The sequence below is a fragment of the Triticum dicoccoides genome, chromosome 6A (genome assembly GCF_002162155.2).
Source record: "Triticum dicoccoides isolate Atlit2015 ecotype Zavitan chromosome 6A, WEW_v2.0, whole genome shotgun sequence".
Classification (NCBI taxonomy): Eukaryota; Viridiplantae; Streptophyta; class Magnoliopsida; order Poales; family Poaceae; genus Triticum; species Triticum dicoccoides.
Genome location: NC_041390.1, coordinates 81,226,389 through 81,247,398, shown reverse-complemented (window position 1 = coordinate 81,247,398; position 21,010 = coordinate 81,226,389). Strand labels below are relative to the sequence as shown.

The following is a 21,010-nucleotide window of genomic DNA, read 5'->3' as shown; positions in this document are numbered from 1 at the left end:
GTTGCGGACGAAAGCTTCAGTGAAATCTAGCCAGCTGTTGATGCTGAGAGGCTTGAGGCTGTTGAGCCAAGTCCGCGCCATGCCTTGCAGCATGAGGGGCACGTACTTCACGGCAACGCGCCAGTTGCCGTTGGCTATGCTGACTGCCGTGGAGTAGTCGATCAGCCAATCTTCCGGCTTCACGGAGCCGTTGTACTTGGGCGTGTCTCTGGGGAGCGAGAACCCTTTGGGGAAAGGCTCGTCACGGATGCGGGGGCCGAAACAAGGCGGGCCGACATCGGCTTCTTCTTCCAGCGCCAGGGATCACGCCAGGCGGTCGATCCGATGGCGGGCATCGCTCTCGCCGACTCCTTCGCGGCGACCTAGTTGGCCGCTGAGAGTCGGGTGCGCCACTGGCGGCGGGGTGGGATATCTCTCTCCACGGGGTCGAGGCGGAGGCGGGTTTCCCCGCCATTCCATGGCTTGGGGATGGCCATCCGCGTCTCGCTCGATGGAGATTCGGGTCCGGCTCCGGCTGGCAGCCGGTTCTCTCTCGCGCCGCACGCGGGTGTTGCTCGTAGTCGGCGTCCGGGACGTTGCGCCGTGATCTCGGCGCGGGGGAGGGCTTCCCGCGCGGGCGTCAGCTTCGTGCCGCTGTGCGGCCGCGTCAATCAGCTGCTGGATGCGCCGGGTCATGTGGGGGAGGTCTTCGGCCTCCAAGCCGTCCAACTCGTCCACGGCCGCTTGGGTGGCACGCAAGTTCTCGAGCGGAGTGGCATAGACCGGGCGGTCGACTCCCAGCGTGTCGGCGATGACGGCGCCGCGTTGCTTGACAGCGCCAGCCCGGCTTGGCCCGCCCGGGGCCGGCGTGTCGAAGGCGGCGCGGTCAGCTTCACGCTGGTAGGCCTCAGCGAGGCGTCTCACGGAAGCCAGCCTCCGGCCCTCTGCGAGGAGGGCGAGGCGGCGTGCCTCCAGTGCTTCATCGTCGGCATCAGCCGGGAGGGGGATGGACAGGTCGTGGGCCGCCGCGTGCGGGGCGTCGTGGGCGCTCTCGTCAGCCGGACCGCCGTGGCCGATGACCATCACCTCGGTGGTGACAGTATCGCGGACGTCGGTCTGAGGAAGCGGGTCGTTGTAGATCGCGACGTTGGTGGGGAAGGTGTCGAAGGAGGCCGTGTCGAATCGACAGGCATCGGGTCGGTGGAGCCAACCGACTCCAGATCCGCAGCGGGCTCGCTGGAGACGTGGAGCTGGCCGAGGAGGTTGGCGAGGTGGTCGGTGCCCGCATCGGAGGCGAGCTCGTCGGAGATGAGGGTTTCGTCGAGGAGATCGGCGAGGCTGCTCGCCGCGCAGATGCTGGTGACGCCTTGCAGCGCGTCGTGGCAAGCGCCATCGGGTGTGCCGGGCTGGCTATGCTCGCTGGGGAGGAAGAGGGTTCCCGTCCAGAACAGGTCTCCGGACGATGGTGCACCTGGCCCCACGGTAGGCGCCAAATGTCGGGTGGTAGGTGCGACATATGCCAACGGGTGGCTTATCATTGTGGGAGCCAGTAAGACATCGCCGGTGCCTGGAAACGGGATGAGGCGAAGACATGCACGCCGGCGGATCTTACCCAGCTTCGGGGCTCTCCGTGGAGATAACACCCCTACTGCTGCTCTGCGGGGTCTCCGCATGATCACTAAAAATGCACAGGTGGCTACACAATGCTCCTTCAGCTGTTTTTGGTGGGAGGAGGAAGAAGGGCACGGCTAGCTTGCTTCTTCTCCTCGTATGGTGTCTAGAATTAGCTAGGGCTCGAACCGTTTGCATGGGTGCCCCGGTGGGTTTATATAGGCCTACCCCCCGGGGGTACAATGGTAATCCGACTGGGCGCGGGGCCCAGCCGTCTGTGACTGCGCTCGCCGGCTTCTGCCCCGGCCGCTGGGGCCCGCCGACTGGTGGGACCCGCCGGCTGCCGGCTCCTTGGTCGACAGGCAGGCCCCACCGTCCAGGGCCCGGTCGATGGCTGGTTACTGTTGCTCCACATTGATAGCGTGGGCTTTGTCGGGGCAGGAGTGGCTACAGTACCGCCGCCTGGTGGGCGATTACTGTAGCCTCACCGTGTCTTGTCTCCTTAATGAGGCGTCTCCTTCGAGGAGGGTGGCAAGCCGACTACGGGGAGCCGGCTATCTCTTGAGCCGACTGGGGGGAGGCGCGGCCGCCTTCAGGTGGCTCTCTGCCCGAAGGGACCCACCGCCCGTGGACCGCGCCGGTAGTCCGTCGTGGATGGCGTCAGGGTCGTCATGGCAACAGTGTTGCGCCGGGCGGGTCGTGGCCACCCGTACGGCGCACTGTGCCGGTCATGCCCCGGGATTTGGGGGCGGCAGGCTTCACTGTAGCCACGTCCCATCTCGTCACCGTTAAGTGGATGCAAACTTCGAGGGCATGGTCTTGACCAATTTGCGGGAGTCGGCTTCTTGGAGTCGGCCTTCTCATGGCCGGCTTCTCAAAGCCGGCCCTCCCGTGGCTTTCTTCATGAGGGCTAAAGTCGGGCCGCCTCCCGAAAGCCGGCCTGGACAACAGCCGGCAAGGGGAGGGCGGCCCCAGGTCTTGGATTCTTGAGAGCCAGACGGGCTCGTAATTTTTTCAGAAGGGCCAGGGGAAGCCGGCTAGGCTACCCATGGCTATTTACTCCGACACACATATAACCTGGTGAATATCTTATTCCTTTTGGAAAAGAAACCCCATAATGGCATTGTTCGTGTAAAAGCATATCCTTGTAGTCTTGTACGAAATACTCCTAGGTAAGAAAGCAATTCTGATCAGTTACAGTTCTTTTGAAAATACTAACCGGGTTAATTTGCATATGCTTAGACCATAGCTTTTTTGTGTTTCTTCCCATAACGAATAAAGATATGTGTTTTGAGAATGATGTTCTTAGAGTGTATCTTTCCTTTCACTGCAGTTATTGACAAAATGAAGATTAAACGTGATAGGATAAGAGGTTGAGTCAGGTTTCTCAACAAACATTTACAGATAAAATCTTATTTGATTTCCCTAGGCAAGAAATGCAGCCATATTCTGATACTTGGGTAGTAATTCGTCTGCTCAATTTTTAGGAAACTTTTACAATAATTAGTACATTTTCAATCCAAAGTTTGCCAGAATCAACATGTATGAAAGTATTTTTGTGTAGGTACTGAATATCGAACAATGTACAGTTTATGCACCAGAACCGAAATGATAAAGAGCCAAAGAAAAAAATACACCGGCACACAAAAGCTTAACCTCCTCTAGGAGGTCCTCAACAAGAGAGAGGGCCGGACATTATACTCCAACACTCCCCCTCACGTCTATGCTCCTTTGAAGCTATATGACGTGGGCAGCGGAAGCGGGGGCAGGCCGCAATTATTTATTGCGTTTTACTGGATTTTGAACCCTGAACCTGTTGCTTGTAAGTTTATGCACCTAACCAGTTCATCCATCTGATCGATCTGAGAGAGAGGGCCGGACATTATACGCCGGACATTATACTCCAACACTATACACCAGATATCGAACCTTCCATGGACTGTCCCTGAAAATTGCATCGGTTCTTCTCAAGCCATTCATTCTAGATGATTGCAATACGCCCTACACCAAATTCATGAGTGTGTGGTTTATCCATGTGGTTTATACGCAAATTCCACCACCCAGGTTACCATTTTAAGCCATATGTAATGAGTTGGTTGGCCACTTATGAGACACACGATTCCTAACACTCTGGAAAAGTTGTAGTACTCGGACGGGTTGGGATCCACTGCGACGTCAATCCGCAGAACATCCTTGTAGATGGGGCGGCACGGTGAAAATCGCCGACTTCAGGCTCGCCAAGGTGCTCCAGCCGGACCAGCCACGCACTTCCACCAGCGTGACAGTGTCCCGTGGCACACGCGGGTACCTAGCCCCCGAGTGGTACAGAACTCTCATATGAAACGAAGCAACACAACAAGCACCCAGGTCGCTGGGAACATGACGAAGAATTCAGATGTCGAATGCAGAATTGCAGATGGCATAAAATTGGTCGCATCTTGCAAGAGAAGGTGGCAAACAGAGTACAATATACACGAGTGAAGTTGGAAAAATGGTACAAAGTACAAACACGGTGAGATTATTACTTCTGGACTAACCTAACCCTCTACCTTCCATGTTCCCATCTTTGGGGGGAGCAAAGACCTCCTATTCACCTCCCTGAACCAAGTTTCAGGCGATTTCAAAGTGTTTGCTTCCTGGTGAGCAGATGAGAAACTGACAGTCGCATGTTTTGCGGCCTCGATAATCTCCTCAGCAATCATTCACAAATTTGTATCCAGTGTTATTCCGTTTAGGCCTTCTGAATAACTCTGAGCTTTGCACTTCTACACCTTTGATTTAGTTTCTCTTCCTCTTGTGAAGGGGTTGTCGGTCTTTTTGTCAGGACAGTGCCGTTGGTCCCTTGCACTCTCTGCTTAAACCATGGCTCATCTTCGTCGTCGATGTCAGCGCATACCAAGTCTTCCTCATCATCCTCTGCTTCATCCCCACGAATAAGCTCCAGGAATGTCTGCTTGACAATTCTGTCCTCTAAACTGTGGAATGAGATTACAGCAAGACGGCCATCTGGTGCTAGGCAGTCAAAACACGAATGGAGTGCGTCTTCTAAAGTTTGGAGCTCATCATTAACTGCAATCCTAAGGGCTTGGAATACCCTTGTTGCAGTTTTAATCCAGCCTTGCCGTCCTGTAGATAAACTTGTTGTGAGATTCTTATTTAATTATCTCCGGCTTGCAAAAATAGCAATCTTCTTTTTTTTTGTAGAGAAGTTATGTATAAACTACAGGACATTTACAAAGTAGCAAGAAGAAATTTGCATAAATCAAAGGATCAAATGGTCAATAAGAAATCATTATTTTCTTGTAAATTCCACAAGAGTTTATCGAGCAAAACAATATATATATATATATATATATATATATATATATATATAAACTTGCATGGTGTTATCACAATAATAGAAGGAAACCTCAAAGTATTATCATAATCATAGCTTCATACATACCTCCTGAAATGGTGCACGTTCTTTGGATAAGTTTGACAAGCTCGCCAGTAGAGTGTAAACCCCCTGTTTTCCGTTCTTTAACAATTCGCCTCTGAAGGGATTGCCAATTGCTTTCCTCCCCATAATCACGGAGGATACGCCCAACTTCAAGCTCGGGCCAAGAGTTCAAGATATCTTCTGCTGTTAAAGTTGCCTGTCTAGTTTCAGCTATAGGTTAGAAGCAGTACACAACTGTAACACAAAACATATATCAAGGTGGAGTTGTACCATTTGGACATTACTAATTCACCAAGATTGACTCAAACATGAAGTAACACACAAAAAAATATTCCTGGATATTTTGGACATGGCAAGGTCAATATATGGAACTCGTGCATGTAAATACAGACAAAATGAAACACAACAGAAATGAACTAAGTGCAACTGTGTTTTACAAATTCCTAGATAGACTGTGATTGGCATTATGACTACGAGCGCATCTAAATAATTGCAGCTCATGCTATCTGCCAATAAAATGATCTTTTAGTAAGACAAACTAATATTGGATATAAGTTGTTTTAATCTTTAGTCATGCAAGTTTGCAACACTGCGTGATTGTAGTAAGTAGCAAAAAGTATATTGCATCCATACATGGTGCATTCTGATAATAAGTGAACAAAGAAATGACCAGTAAGGCTGTAAGTAAGACTAAATCAACACTGACTTGAGGACTTGGGCCATGGCAGGAGCGTTTGGAGGACAACTAGTATCCGAGTAGTCGAGTAGCGTGTGGGAGTGGGGTGGAGGCTCAGTTAGGGTCGGCTTGTGACTCCTAACTAGCACAATTGTAGTCTCTTGTACATATATTTCTCTCTTCTATAAAGCTAAGGTACGCCAAAGGCGTACCCTCGAAAAAAAAGACTAAATCAACACTGACCTTAGGGTCCATGCGCATGTCAAGTGGACCATCATTGAGCACACTAAATCCTCTATCTGACCTGTTAACCTGCGCAGCAGACCAAAAAAATTTGGTCAGCCAATGGGAAACTTAGCAGTCTTAGCATCAGTTTCCTCACATTTTACTTATTTTTTACCTGCATGGATGACATGCCAAGGTCGATGAGGATACCGTCAACTCCAGACGAGCCATCTGCCAGGCTCTCGTCAACGCCACCAACAACATGCTTGATGTACTTGAAATTCTTGACGTGAGTATAGGCGCGTAGTGTCCCTTGCAGAGCATCTTCTCCCCCTTCCCCAGTTGCCCTACTAACAAGGAAAGCCTCGATGTGGCGCTGGCCAATCGCCAGCGCAGAGGGGTCGACGTCCATGCCAACGTGCAGCTCCATCTCCGGGTGCGCCTCCATCATCTGTCACCCCCAAGACGCATTCCATCAAACAGCTTATGGGCACAAATGAGCACGTAAAATTGAAGCCACAACGAGTAGAGGCATTCGATTCTACTGAGCACGAACAGATTGTTCCCACGACAACATAAAGGTAGATGCGAAAGGAAAGGGATTACGGACGGCGAGGGAGTGGCCGGCGGCACCGAGGGTGCAGTCGACGAAGGAGCGGAGCGGGAGCGGGCGGCGGAACGCGGCGAGGACCTCCCCGAGCAAGACGGGGACGTGGTGGGAGTGGGAGTGGCGGCGGTAGAGGCCGGGGTCGAAGGCGCCGGCGGAGCGGGTGCGCCGCTTGAGGTGCTCCTCCAGCTCCCGCCGCTGCGGCCGCCACATGGTGGTGTCCTTGGCCTTGTTCTTCGCCCTGGTCTTGCCGGTGGATTTGCACGAGACGGCATCGCGCTTGCGGCTGTGGGGAGCCGCCGCAACGGCGGCGAGCGGGCGCGCGCCGGGCGGCCGGAGGTGGAAGGGGACGAGGCGCCGCGCTGCCGTCGCCATCAGGAGTCGCGAGCGCGCGAGGAACGGATAAATAGCGTGCGCCGCAGGGTGACCGTCCGTCGTCTGATCACGGATGGACGGCTCAGATCGGTTCGGTGCCTAGTCAGAGCTTTCAGATACAACAAACTCAGCTGGTTCGAATTCGTAGTCTATGCATACATATAACGGGATTACTGAATCAAAGTCAGTCCATGCTATAGTCGTTAGATATTATACAAAACTCCATGTAAAAAAAATTTAAAATTTTTCTTTCTTCTTTTTTATATGTTCTGTCACTTGACTGAGAGTCTCGTTCGACCGAGATCTTGCCACAATCCTATATATAATGGCATCTCCAGGTCAGCCGCCCAGAAAACTGTTTTTAGAACATTTCAATCCAAAATAATACTCCAGCAGTTGTTATATCTCTATGTTTCTGTGGTCTTAATTTGAGGCAGACCTGAACTTCAACCCCCTGCGCTGTAAATATATAGCACGCAAGCAGTTGCGCAAAACCAAAGTTGTGTGATGCAAACACCAAACCGCCAAGTGAAACTTCCTCTCGCCGCACTCCGGCTCTCACCCCGACCGTCGCCAACTCAATTTCAGCCGCCAATGGCACCGTTACCGGTCCACTGCCGCCACCGACCCGCCGCTTTGGACGGTCGCGACAGCCCCACCAACGCACCTATTCGGGGTCCCCGTTGCGCCGATCCGGGCCGGTTTTGGTATAATTTTCTACTCCCTTTGTTCCTAAATACATGTCTTTTAGAGATTTCAATACGAAGTGCATACGGATGTACTCCCTCCGTCCCAAAATTCTTGTCTTAGATTTGTCCAAATACGGATGTATCAAGTCACATTTTAGTATTAGATACATCCGTATTTAGATAAATCTAAGACAAGAATTTTAAGACGGGGAGTATATCAATATGAAGTACATACGGATGTATATAGACATCTTACTATGTATGAACTATATATTGAAATCTCTAAAAAAGACTTATATTTAGAAACGGGGGAGTATTATACATCATCCCGGTTGAAGAAGAAGATTTTTGGTGCCATATTTTACATCTGTTGAAGAAACATAATTTCCAATGCTCTTAAAATTCTTCTTTTTTACCTTAAAACTGCTTTTGAGTGCCCTATTTTGCAACTCATAAACTTGTTTTCGTGCTCAGGCTACATGAAGCTTCTTTTTAGAAAAAGATCAAAAATAATGTTTCACTGATTCAAAAATTCTACACATGTGTTTTCTCATGAAATTTTACACATGTAGTGTATATCCATATGTCAATGTGGATTTTGTTTAAGAATTTTTTAAACTTTGAAATATAACTTTTGAATGTTTCAAACAAAGGGCTACATGTTGAGCACCAAAACAATGCACTCTACATAACTGCATATAGCTAACCAAGCACGGCACTTCACTAGAAAAAAAAACAAGCACGACGCAATTTGCAAATATTTGTAAAACCAATTTGAAAACAATTTGGATGCTTGGGATGGCAAAATTTCAGACAAATGGCCGTACAGATTTCTGCACAGCTCTAATTTTCGTCATGGCACAATAATCCCCACATTCAAAATTTCCAATGTGATGATCTGACTGGACAAATCAAGATCATGCATTACCTTGCAAGAAAGGAGGGGCAAAGAAAGACGCAGGATTTACTTTCCTTTATACTTTCAAAATAAAGACTTGTCCTACAAAATGGGAGGGGGACATAAATAAACAGAACCATGTCCAGTGCCCATCCCTCTACCTTCTTTCTCCCTACTATACCCCCCCTGACCGAGGTGACAAGAAACCAGAACAGAGGGAACAAAACAGCAGCAGCTACAACCATTGTTTTTCAACAATAGAGGATCCAGAGACCTATTATACATGAACGTCGACGACGGAGCAGGCAAGCAGCAAAAACAAGATTAGTCCAACTAGTACAGGTCAAACGAAAGAATCACCACACCCAAGGGGCCAGGCCGGTTCCTATCGACAACATCAGCGGCACAGTCAGCAGGGCGCAAACAGTTACCACCTACTGTGGTGCACTGCGCCCTTCACCCTTCCTTCGGAGAATGGCAGGCTTTCAAGCCCCTATGTTAATCGTCGGCGAAGAATGGCCAGCGTCTTCTTCCATCTTCCAGGACAATCGGTCGACCTGGATCCTCTAATTCAACGACCCCAAGTTTCAACTTGGTGTGGGGGATGAGAGGACTGAGACCCTGCGCACTTTCCTAATCTTCTTTCGACGACGGTATACCTGTACAGATGCAACTAATCATGTTGTAGCAACCTCTGCTGCTCTCTGTCTCATCATCTCATTAACAGCAGCCCTCCTCCGGGAATCAGACTGCTGTTGCAGCCTTCTAAGATGCTCTTTGAGATCCCTGTATGGTTACCAGAGGTGGAGGTCAGATGTTACTCCAGAGACGATTGAAATACTGTATGCACAAGCACAGGGGTGGTGGGAGGTTAGCGGGACAAATGAGAGATGCGCCAACACACCTGCACCGCGGTACACTGCATCCTGAATCTCTGCAAGCTCGGGCATGGAGCTGAAGCATGTACCACATTTTCTTGCACAGGGCACACCCTCCTGAAGCACGCGTCTTGCACTGCATCCCATGCCGAAATAGTCCCTTGACTTTACGGCAGTTAGGATATTGGCAGCTGCCAGAGCGGCATGTAGAGGCATGTACCAGAAGATCGAGCATTTTCCTTAGCTGCAGGATGATGGTAAAAGGAAAATCAATGGTGGAACTATTTAACAAAAGGATTGTAGTGGAGCACATGACTTATGCACAATAACTACTTTACAAATTGCAGCCTCGAAAAGTAAAGATGCACATGTTGACTGTTTCCACAATATTATGATGAACAAATGAGAATGCTGGAAGAATATTTATGTCTTCCAATTTGTAAAGCTCCGGCTTAACTCAATTATTACAGTAATTAAATGCCTGCCAATTACTCCCTCCGTTCGTAAATATAAAAAAGAATGGTATTTAAGCTAGACTGCTGTCAAGTTTATTTAATGAAAATAAACAGAAAGTCACAACTTCAACAATCGCAGGTTAGGAACAATTTTACTAGCGGAAATCGTCTGAAGGGGCTTACCTGTTGAACACGCATTTGCCGGGCTTCCTTGTTTTGGGCATCACGGTCGGCAACTGATGGATGGTTTGTCAACTTGTGAGGATGATTGACTGCTCCTTTTTGGTAACAACCATTGCACACGTCAAAATCTGGACAAATTTCACACCGCCAGCCTTGACCAGTTTCAATATCATGGCTACAGACATTGCATGTAGTGACAAACGCTGGTGCAGTGGGATTATGTAGGTGATACAACACCATCATTGACGAATGCTTAGCACGGCGAAGGGTGTCATATTGGTAATGGTTCCCTTGACAAAGACTGAGAAATGCCTGCCTGGTGTCAAAAAACTCACTTTCCAGAATATCGTCTCTATCCTTTGTCTCTTCAGGCACCCCAACAATGTCAACCTAAGACATCAAGTTATATGTTACTAACTTTCTCTTTCTCTAAAGAGAAAAATGAGTCTTGTTTACTTACTGGATGGAGCTTATGTGTGTCTCTACTATTACTTGGATGCCTCTCCCTATCTTCAAGCTGTTGTTCTGCACTGTAACACCTGCAACAGGAAAATACTAAATTCACGAAGAGAACTTTAAAAGGTTTGTCTAACATGGCAAGCTGTGTAATTACAAACAATTCATCCCAAGGATAACTCTTATATACACAATTTTCAAGCACATGTAGTTATTTTCATAACAATCTCGGCAGTCAGCTGGGTTATTAAGGTGTCACCTCACCCCGACCTAGGCCGGTGATGCCATGGTTGGGGTGGATACCAGGCCCCCTTGCTTTTCCAGGGGAAGATTAAGCGGTCATCTGGGGTTCCCAGGAGTCACCCCGGTTCATTGCAAGTCACCTTGGGTCTGGAGAGATTGACTCCTTCAGGGTCCTGGTTTCATAGCTTGCACAATGACCGCTGCTAAGCCTTTGCTCCTAAGCCACACGTTTGATGAGACGGCCCCTCTCCATGAGAGGCCTGATAGGATCAAGGAGGGTGGGGGGAGGAGATATTGCCACCGGGGATTGGCAAGGAGTAGAAGCCAATGGCCGTGGAAAGTTTTTGTGGGTGCCAAGAGAAACAGATTTGCAGATCTGCCTTGTTTTCTCGTTTCCTGGTTTGTTGGGTATCTTGATGATATGGATACAATTTGTTGCAACAGAAAGAACAGGGATCATGCATGGCGTCAACAACGAGATGTGTAGGGACTAGGGATACAGTAGTTTGTGTGGTAAACAAAGCGTCCTTAAGCACATATTTGTTAAATGTTACAACTTAAACTGCTGCTTTATAAAATATAAATATAATTTTCATGCAAGTGCCTTGATTTGAGGCACCTGGCCCTGAGAAAGGGCAATAATGCAAAACTTGTTGGTTCATACAGATCGCATTCATTCAATGTTTTCGAGTCGATGAGTCGACGGGTCGCTCGGGGAGGACGACTCTAGACTAGTCGTGACTAGTCTAGACTCACGGTCGATGAGTCGACATGGCGACGAGTCGACGTGAGTTAAGCAGCAGGCAGTCAGGGGAGGAGCACAAGTGCACAGCAGCAGCAGCAACCAGGGGAGGAGGGGAGGAGCACACCACCAGCAGCAGTAACCAGGGCCAACTCAGAGATGGGCCACTAGTTATGCACTTCCCTGTGGCCCAAAAGCCCATCTAGTAGCTATATACTCCTCCCGTGACCTAATCCACCATCCACACTCCCTCCTCCCTCACCACAGCCGCCACACATTCGCTGCCACTCTCTTGCCACCAGTCCACCACTCCTCCCAGCGATGGATCTCTCAACTCCCCCGCAGCAGCTCTCTTGCCACCGCTCCTCCTCCCAGCCCACTCCTCTTGCCGCTTCAGCTTCAGCAGCAGCAGCAGCAGCGCGGCGGCAAGGGCGCAGCAGCAGCAGCGAGGCAGCACAGCAGCAGCATCAGCAGCACGGCGGCGGGAGAGTGCTCCGGATCCAGCGCTGCCTCGAGTCGTTCGACCCCAAAACCGCGACTAGTCGTGACTAGTCGAGACTAGTCGCGCGAGTCACTCGACTCATCCCAGGAGTCGAGTCGAGAGGCTGAGTCGGCTCTGGAACTGCGACTCGTCGACTAGTCGACGACTAGTCGCGACTAGTCGAGCGACTCGAAATCCATGCTTTCATTTCAACTGTGATCACATATACTCCTTCCATTCCTAAATATTCCCTGTCTCAAAATAAGTGTCTCAAGCTTAGTACAACTTTGTACTAAAGTTAGTACAAAGCTGAGACACTTATTTTGGGACGGAGGGAGTATAAGTCTTTTTAGAAATTTCAATACGGACTACATACGGATGTATATAGACGTATTTTCGAGTGTAGATTCACTCATTTTGCTTCGTACGTAGTCTATTGGAATCTCAAAAAAACTTATACTTAGGAACGGAGGGAATAGTATATAAGTACACGTGGCCTCTATAGCACAGGTGTCATATTGTTTATGAAATTGACTTACTTGTCACAGATGTAAAAACTTCTGCATTGATGGCAGACCCAGCGTTTTCCAGACGACATAAGGAGACAACAGTGGCTACAAGAATACTGCAAATGGACCATAATAAAATCTTCCTTCATTGGATAAATGGTTTCCCCAAGCTGCAATATCAAAATCGAATTCATGAGAAAGATGTCATCCAACTGAAACAAACAAGTGCAATTTCACAAACACAAAAGAGGGGGCTCCGAGAGATCTAGTATTACAATTACCAGAGCATAAGCTTACCTTCTGCATCAGCATAGCGTCCTTAGAAGCATTTCCACTGAGATCAGTGTGGCCAGCAGCTTTAAGAGCTCTTTTTGTAATAATTTTCTTTGTCTTACTCTTCTTCTGAAGCTTTCGGTCATCTTCTTCTTGACGCAGTTGATTAATCATATCTTCCGCAGCTCCAGGCCAATAATCTCCATCGAAGTAAGGCAAACGGGAAGCGGTAACTTTAGCCTTGCACTCTCCCATGGTAATGAAGAAATGGTCATACAGATTTGTAAGCTCAACAACAATCTCCTCCTTAGTAGCTTTCCGAAGCATGGCTAAGTACCTGAGTGTGAAGATATCAGAAATCATGCAACCAGGAGCTCAATGCAAGCAGAGTAACATATGTGTCAATCAAAGGTCTTACCACTCCCGCAGTTTGTCAGATTTTGGAGTCTTCTGAATCTCAGGATGGCAATATAAAATGTAATCTTCACCTTTCAAAGGTGGGCAAGCCCATATATAACAGCTTGTGAATCCACGCTGCTTGCAGTATTCAAGATATCCTATCTGTACACATAGATAACTGGAGTAAGATTGTAGAAAATGCTAGCTTAAAGAGGAAGGCATCACATCTAATAGTTTCATACAGGAATTTTCTGACCAGACTGGCAAGAGAAAATATTTACAACTGTGATTAAAATTCAGCAAATACAGCAACTTACCAGAATTTCATGGTAGACGAATGTACGCAAGGCCTCTCCAGTGGCTGCTTTAATCTCAGGTCTGAAGTATTTCACAGAATCCAGGTATGACAAATAAACTCGACGTTGGTTCGGGTAAGCGCAGTCAGCACCAAATTCTTGAACATACATTCCAAATAAGCACACTTCTACGCCTTCTATTTTCTGGAACAAAAGAACAGCCTGCCAAACAATCACAGGAACAGAATCATGGATATCAGAGTCGGTTGTCAGCATAATTTATACTTTAGGTACAACTTCCTACCTTGGACTTGTAAGGGAACTCTGTCGGGTAATTATCTTCTTGAAAAATTTCCAAAAAGCGTGGTTTAACTTCAACCTTCTTATCCACCGATGAAACAACTCTGACCACAAGACCTTCTGCTCCGGCGACCTAACAAATATGGAACAGTTAGACTTTAAAAGTGATGGAGGGAACATTTCTATCAAAATAGTTCATAATGATGCCAAAATGAATGGTATCTGGTGTAGTCCAAATTACAGGAAGTGAAGTTAAACCACTTCCTTGTTGATTTTTCCAGCCATTGTCAAAAAAAGTAGCACATAAATTATCAAGATATAGAACATACTTCAAGTAAAAAAAGTTAAGTAAAGCGCATATACACTTCGGGTCTCTGAACTGCCAAAAAGATCAATCCTAGTTGATTTTTCAAGCCATCCATCATTTTGTAGCCCATTTTTTTGTTGCTGTGCTTTTCATTGGGTCGTAAACAATCAGCAACAAGTTTGCACTATGTGACCGCATTTGAAACTTTCAATATAAATACAATTTGGTATATTTTCCATGTAAGCCTTTAATATATAGTTGAAGCTTCCGAGCAATTAATGGGCAATTTCATACTATTAATCGATTCTCCAAAATGGCACACCTCATTACATACCAGGTTGATGGAAAATTATTAATTAAATAAACTGCTAGTTCATCCTGGTTGATGGAAAAGGTTGCAATGGGGTCTGAAAAAAATTAAACAGGCATTTTGTTTTCTGTTTTTCCAGGCAATCATTATAATAGGCTGCAATTATTTGCATGCTATTTTTATAAGGATTTACATGGTGGGTAGGCACTTAGATAACACTTTCAGGTAGCATATTTTTGTGACATAAGGTAATATACTACCAAAGTACGTTGAGGTCCCATATAACATACTTCAAGTACGCATGCACTTCCAACAAGACTTAGTTTCACTAACCTCATCAACACTACAATTTAAATTATTCGCCCGATTCTGTCTCTCCCACTTAAGCCGTTTAAAAAGCCGCTCTTCTATATGATCGCTAAGAACAGTTCTTGGCAGATCACTTGCTCCAAGAACAGCACTCTGTGGTAGAGGCATGCGCAGCCCACACTTCACTTCATTACTATAGCAATTCGGGCAAGTATACTCTGCTTGTCCTCCATCATTTCTTCTGCCATTAAACAGAGCACATATCTGATGCTGCCAGCATTCACATTTGTCACACTGAACCCACTGTGGAACGCACCATTCAGAAAGATTAGTACAAATCACGCATAACCAAAATTATAGTTATACAACCACCAGAACAGAGATAGGGAACTTACCCATTCTTCAGTTTCCTCATCATTTCTTTTCTTCTCAAATCGGGCCTTCAAAAAATTCTGTCCTTCAACCTCAATGGTGTCACCACGGGACTCATTGTAACATGGAATACAGAAAAAGTGGCGGGTGTCACCAGAACCAACAGTATAGTATGGTGCATTTCGCTTTATCCGAGCACCACAAGGGGAGCAATATATGGGTGGAGGTTCAAAAGTGAGTTTTTCCACTTTGCAGAGCTGGCATGAATTTTCATTTTCGGAAGACACCAGCAGTTGATTCTTTTCAGCTTTAGCCTTGCTCTGTCAAATGGCAAGACATGTAAAACTGTTCCTTCTAAAAACACATATTAGGGTTACAGTACAAGTTTCATCATGACAACTGCATGATGAGATTAAGAGTACTTGCACAAAAACACATGTACACAAAAAAGAACATGCAACATTTATCTCATGAAGATAAGGTTTTTTTTTTCTTTTGGTACGACATAGTTCAACTTCTAGTAATTAAAAATTGGTAAAGCAACAGCGCAGTAATTTTTGTGCAAGCTTCCGTAGTAGTTAGACATTATGTGCAGAAGTGGAGGGAAATATTTTTTCACCCATTTGAAATACAAACAAACAGTAAGCTTTCTGATGTTTGCTTGTGTAAATGAGGACATTAAAGCACATATTACACATTTCAAGAAAATTAAAGGCTTTCTACCCATCTCCTATATTTACTTGACAACTGATCTTGTAATTCCGGGGGGGAAAATACCCAATGTGAAAGCAGTTTATTCCAAGTAAAAGACATACCTGGCCCACCCACAGCCTTAGACTCTCTATATGTGCATTGATTTGTTCTGGAGTGAACAACTCAGTCAATGAAACACCTTTTATTTTTGGTTTTCCTGATTTCAATGCTGTGGCCTCTGTTGAATCATTTGTTTCATTCTTAACCTCATGAACATTTTCACTTGTCCCTTTGTCAACCGGCAAGATTTCTTGCTTGACATGAGACTTCATCTCATTTGAAACAGTAGGAATGACATTGTGCCTCGCTGTAGGCACACTTCCATCAGCACCATAACCCATCTTTACGGGCTTCTGCAGAGGTCGCATGTCAGCCTTTACGTCCAACTCTCTTTTCATGTATGCCGTCTTTTTATTCTGCTCAAGCAGCTCGGGATGTGATTCCTGTAGTACAAACCCTGGGTTCACCTGAGGATTGGAGGCTCTAAGTATTTCATGCTCTGGAACATTGGGTGACGCAGGCTGCATCTTCAAACGTTTTGGAACAGATGGCTGACCATCAAAGGATTCAACAGACACTGGGTCAATGTCCATTATATCACTGTCTACCCCATTCATGATTCTTTGAGTCATATTCTGTTGAGCAACTTTTCTAGGCTCAGGGACTTTTTGCTTACTTGCATGTTCAGCTGAGAGGCGCAAAAATTTCTTTACATTACTACATACAGGACACTGCTCATCAACACAAGTCTTATAATGCTCAATTAACATTCTTGACTTACTGCACTTCTTCTGTGGACAATCTTTTCTTTGGCAGTTGTCCAAATGCTTCACAAAATCCTGCAGCTGAACACAACGAGGTAATTTACAACTACCAAGAGGAGAAGAACATCCTTTTGCATGAAACAGCAACAGTAACCACCTCATCTGACGGAGGTAATTGATATTTCCAGTGGGCTGTTCCAATCCTCCAGCGGGGAGCTTTGGCAGTGCAGGGTCAACTGAGGTCACAGTGCAACCAGAAACACGCCAGTCAGATGAAAATGGCTGTTGTGCTCCGTCCTGGGCCATTGTTCTCTGACAAAAGTCATCCTGTATTTGCTTTTCAAGAGATAAATTGCTACTGATAGGAACCTTTTCCATTGTTTGAGGCCGCCATTGGTGCTGCTGCATTTGCTCTGTCTGTGTTCCTTTCAAAACATAACTGACATCATTCGAGCTAACATCAAGCTGCTGATTAGGGTGCAACAATGGCTGAGAATCGTGAGAACCAGAAGCACTGAAATTTTGAGATCCAGAAAGATGTCCAAACACCTGCGCACCTTTGACGTTATCGTGAGCACTTCTTTGCTGGTATTGACCCTGGAAATTTGGAAGTGCAGGAGGTTCAGTAGCTTGTGAAGATGTTAGTTCGGTGTGTGGCAAAGTTCCCTGTTCTGACACTTGCATAGAATGGCTGGAATTCAGTTGAGACTGTTTAAAGGAATTGCTCCTCAGCATAGCCTGCTGATGCTGTGAATTTGGTATCTGTTGATTGAGATGATATTGGTTTTGCACAAACTGGGAACTTGGCTGCACCTGATGTTGCTGCATTGAAAGCTGCTGTCGGAGTAGTTGTTCATGAGACAACTGAGATGGCTGGAAATTGAGTTTTTCTGACTGATCCAAAACCTCAGTTTTTATCTGTGGCTGCCCTTGAATGGATTGCATGTTTAGCTGATTGCTAAGCAGCATGGAATTCATTCTTGATCTAGACTGCAAGTTTGCAGCACCCATGTTCTGATTATTTGCTGTTGCTAAAGCAGAAGAACCAGTACCGTAGAAACTTCCTGAGCCACCCATGTCAACTGATGCTGCACAACAAAAAACGACACAATTTAGTTTGCCATCGTAAAGAGGGTAAGATATGACTTTTGCATTTTCGCTATGCATGACTGTGCATGTGTGTCTGTCGATATGGAAACTCACATCATTGGTACTACGGTGGAAACAATAACACTTTCAACCTCCATAGGTTCAAGGACTCTAGCAAACACATTAATTATGAAGCCAGTGACTCCAACAGCAAGGAACTAAAGTAAGGCTTTGTGTTTACTTTTTTAGCTGTTCCCTAACAACAATCCTCTAACAAAGTTAGCTTGTACAAATGACTTGGATAACTAGAAATTGAACATATTGCAAACGAATAATAAACCCATCACTAGCTTCTGTTATACACCCTTCATGAACATGATTTCAAGATTATGGCACAAGTCACGATGATAAGGCAATAAAAGATAGGACACGTCAGCACACATACTTGATATTCTCTGTGTTGGATGCTGATTGAACTGTTGCTGCAAAGGTCTGGGCGAACTTCCAAAAGAGGATATGTTCATATATCCTTCTGGTGCTGCATTTCTATTTGTAATTTGCGTGTTTGACCCATGCAATCCCATTCCACCATTCACATGTCCATCTGATAAACCAAATGCAGAAGAATTCTCCAGCATGCTTGAATGTATTCCAGAATTACTGTGCCCCCCAATATGATGTATTTGATGGCTGCTCTGGTTGCTTTGAAATTGCTTCTGCTGCTGCATATGTGGTGTCATAGCTGACTCACCATTGAAATATCCAGTTCCATTTGAATAGTCAGAATTAGTAGGTACATTTTGTTGATTACTGAATCCAGGAGTTGGGATCATATGAGTTACTTGTCGCTGAATACCCACTGGACCCATCGTAGATGGGACACTACTTGTGGTCGAATTTAGTGGGGCACTGGTAGTTAGATGCTGGTAGCCATTAGACATTGTACCTGTAAGGAGCAATTAAGAATAAGTAGAGCCATGTAAAATGGACCAGCAAAAAATAAGAACAAACAGTGGCAGGCAACCATATATGCTTCAGCTTCTCACAAATAATCTTCCAGTTATAAACAACAGAGACCTCGAAAGAAGTGCCCCAATTGGGTCATGGATATATAAGCTATTTAGTGGATGTTTTTTTTTTAAAAAAGCTATTAAGCAAGACTCCGAAAGATGTGGTGTTTTTCTACCACATAGATTGAATTTTGCCGAATATACTGCTGGGCATTGGTTACTTAGGCTAGAAACCCTACAGCATGGCCAAAAGGGAATTTCAAGTTAAGGTACAACACAGCCCTAATGATATGAGCAGAAGCTAAGTTAATCTATCCATACCAGGCATCGAGGTACCCATGTTGGCATTCTGAGGAACCATGCCTGCACCAGATGACGAAAGACCCATATTGTCTGTTCCATAAGACATTCTAGAATTTCCACTTGCACCTTGTGTGATACCAGGTGTTGGAATCATTGTGCTATAACCAGAGGAAGATGCCATCTGCCTTGACATTTGTTGGTTTTGTTGATTTAGTTGGTTCTGAGCACTCAAGGCCTTGATAGCAAACTGCAATTGTGGCTCCACTGGTTGCCTCATCATATTGTAGTACTCATTCTGCTCAAACAGCCAAAATGATGGAACTGTGAGATCAAATTTTGCTAGATCCAAACAAGAAGTAAATAAGAAAAAAGGAAATAGAGAAATATACCCTGCTTGGGAATTTTCTAAACAAGATTTCCTCTAGCCGCTTTGCGAGTTCCGGCAGCCTCCGCCTCCAGTCAGCAGATGTCTGCTTCCTTCCTATATACTCATATCTGCCAATTTACGAACAAGTATCAGGCTTAAAAAACATGTTAATACTTTCTATCAGATTCGATGTCTGCTTCCTTCCTATATACTCATATCTGCCAATTTACGAACAAGTATCAGGCTTAAAAAAACATGTCAATACTTTCTACCAGATTCGAACCATCAGCCATGGCGGCGAACCTAAAATTTTAGTTGGGAAGGTGATTCAACTGCGCCCCAGTGCCAAAATTTATATGCGGGCTCTTGTTAATTAAGGAAAGTCATAAACTTTGGTTGCGTGAGTAAGCGTGATCACCTCTATAATTTTGGGAACAAAATAAATATTCACCGTATAAACGTTGATGATAAGGATAGGCCGCATTAACGCAGTACAATTAATTAACACCCGCGCTAGCGCCTACTAAATATAAGTAGCCGAGCCACCAAAAGAAGTTTTTTTTCTTTCCTTAGAGCAGGCGCTGAAATAAGTTTGCAGTGTGGAGTGCTTACATCTTGTCGCGCATATTGGAGCGCATGAGCGCAAACTGTTGATCGACCCCCGGGGCAACAAGGCCCACGCCATCCTGCATCTGCTGGTGCTGGGGCAGGGGCATGCCGTCAGCGCCGACGACACCGCTGCCACCGCCAACAACCTGATTCATCTGCGCCCCCTGCCCGGACATCTGCCCGGACAGGTGCGCCGCCTGCCCCACATTCATTGTCGCTGGCAGCCGCGCCTCAGACAAGCGCGGGCGACGTCATTCCAGGTGCGGCGTGGCGCGGAGCAAGCTGAAAGAAGCGGCAGCCCCTACCGAGGCGGGCACCACGCGCCGGAAACCCTTCGAAAGCTGCAATATTTCTTCCTGCTGGAGGGTCGGTCAGCGAGAATTTAACCAGACAGCCCTCTCTGAATCAGGCACAAAACCCAGCCCAATTTTTCAGCATACGGAGCGCACTGTATACCAGACGGCAGCAGTGGACAGAGCGGCAGCGAGCAGCAGGCGCGAGCGCGAGCGCGAGCGATCAGGACCCGCGCGGGGCGGACGGAAGCACCCGCGGGAACGAGGCACGGGGCCGGGCCGGCAAATTGGGGCAACCCCGCCCGAAACCCTAGAATCGCGGGGCGGGCTGCCGACGCCGCGAGGGGACCCCGCCTCCACGGCAAACGGCGATTGGGGGCCGGCCGGGGCCGCGGGGGCGGAATCCGTACGACGGCGAGCGGGGCGGCGGCGCGGGGGATTGGGGATTTGGGATTAGCGGGGGACGGGGGACGGGGAATTGTCGACGCAGGGGGAGGGCTCGAGGAGGAGGAAGGGAAGGGGAGGGAGGAGTGGGACGTCGACCAATCGCGGATCTGCGCGGACTCGTGGGGAGGGAGGGCGGTCGCTGCGGGGTGGGCCCGGGCCGCGGCGGCGCAGGGCGGATGATCTGGTCTGGTGTGGTGTGGTGTGGCGAAAACGGCAAGGCGCACCGGTATATGCTGCTGGTGCGCGTGCGTGCGGCGTGAGTGAGGGAGGGCAGGCCCAGTCCAGTCAGCAGCTGCAGCGGCAGCGCAGCGGGTCGAGCGGGTTTTTTTCTTGCCGCACGTGCGCCAATGCTGATGCTGG

The 21,010-nt window shown here is 47.1% G+C and overlaps 2 protein-coding genes across 2 annotated transcripts; both read right to left on the bottom strand.

Moving 5' to 3' along the window:
- Positions 1-3,988: 3,988 nt before the first annotated feature.
- Positions 3,989-6,930, bottom strand: LOC119315127 (ribosomal RNA small subunit methyltransferase H-like). Its single transcript, XM_037589805.1, has 5 exons — positions 6,544-6,930; positions 6,109-6,384; positions 5,952-6,020; positions 5,036-5,228; positions 3,989-4,716 (listed from the first exon to the last, which is right to left on the bottom strand). Exons 1-5 carry the CDS (start codon positions 6,913-6,915, stop codon positions 4,322-4,324), a joined length of 1,305 nt encoding a protein of 434 aa, XP_037445702.1. The 5' UTR covers positions 6,916-6,930; the 3' UTR covers positions 3,989-4,321.
- Positions 6,931-8,548: 1,618 nt separating this feature from the next.
- Positions 8,549-20,683, bottom strand: LOC119315125 (probable histone acetyltransferase HAC-like 1). The gene is made up of 16 exons (XM_037589803.1): positions 19,914-20,683; positions 19,324-19,429; positions 18,953-19,229; positions 18,067-18,567; positions 15,831-17,620; positions 15,039-15,335; positions 14,668-14,946; positions 13,722-13,850; positions 13,439-13,639; positions 13,141-13,283; positions 12,747-13,059; positions 12,480-12,619; positions 10,479-10,557; positions 10,019-10,408; positions 9,407-9,624; positions 8,549-9,288 (listed from the first exon to the last, which is right to left on the bottom strand). The coding sequence occupies exons 1-16, from the start codon at positions 20,120-20,122 to the stop codon at positions 9,180-9,182; spliced, it is 5,181 nt and encodes a 1,726-aa protein (XP_037445700.1). The 5' UTR covers positions 20,123-20,683; the 3' UTR covers positions 8,549-9,179.
- Between the last annotated feature and the right edge of the window lie 327 nt (positions 20,684-21,010).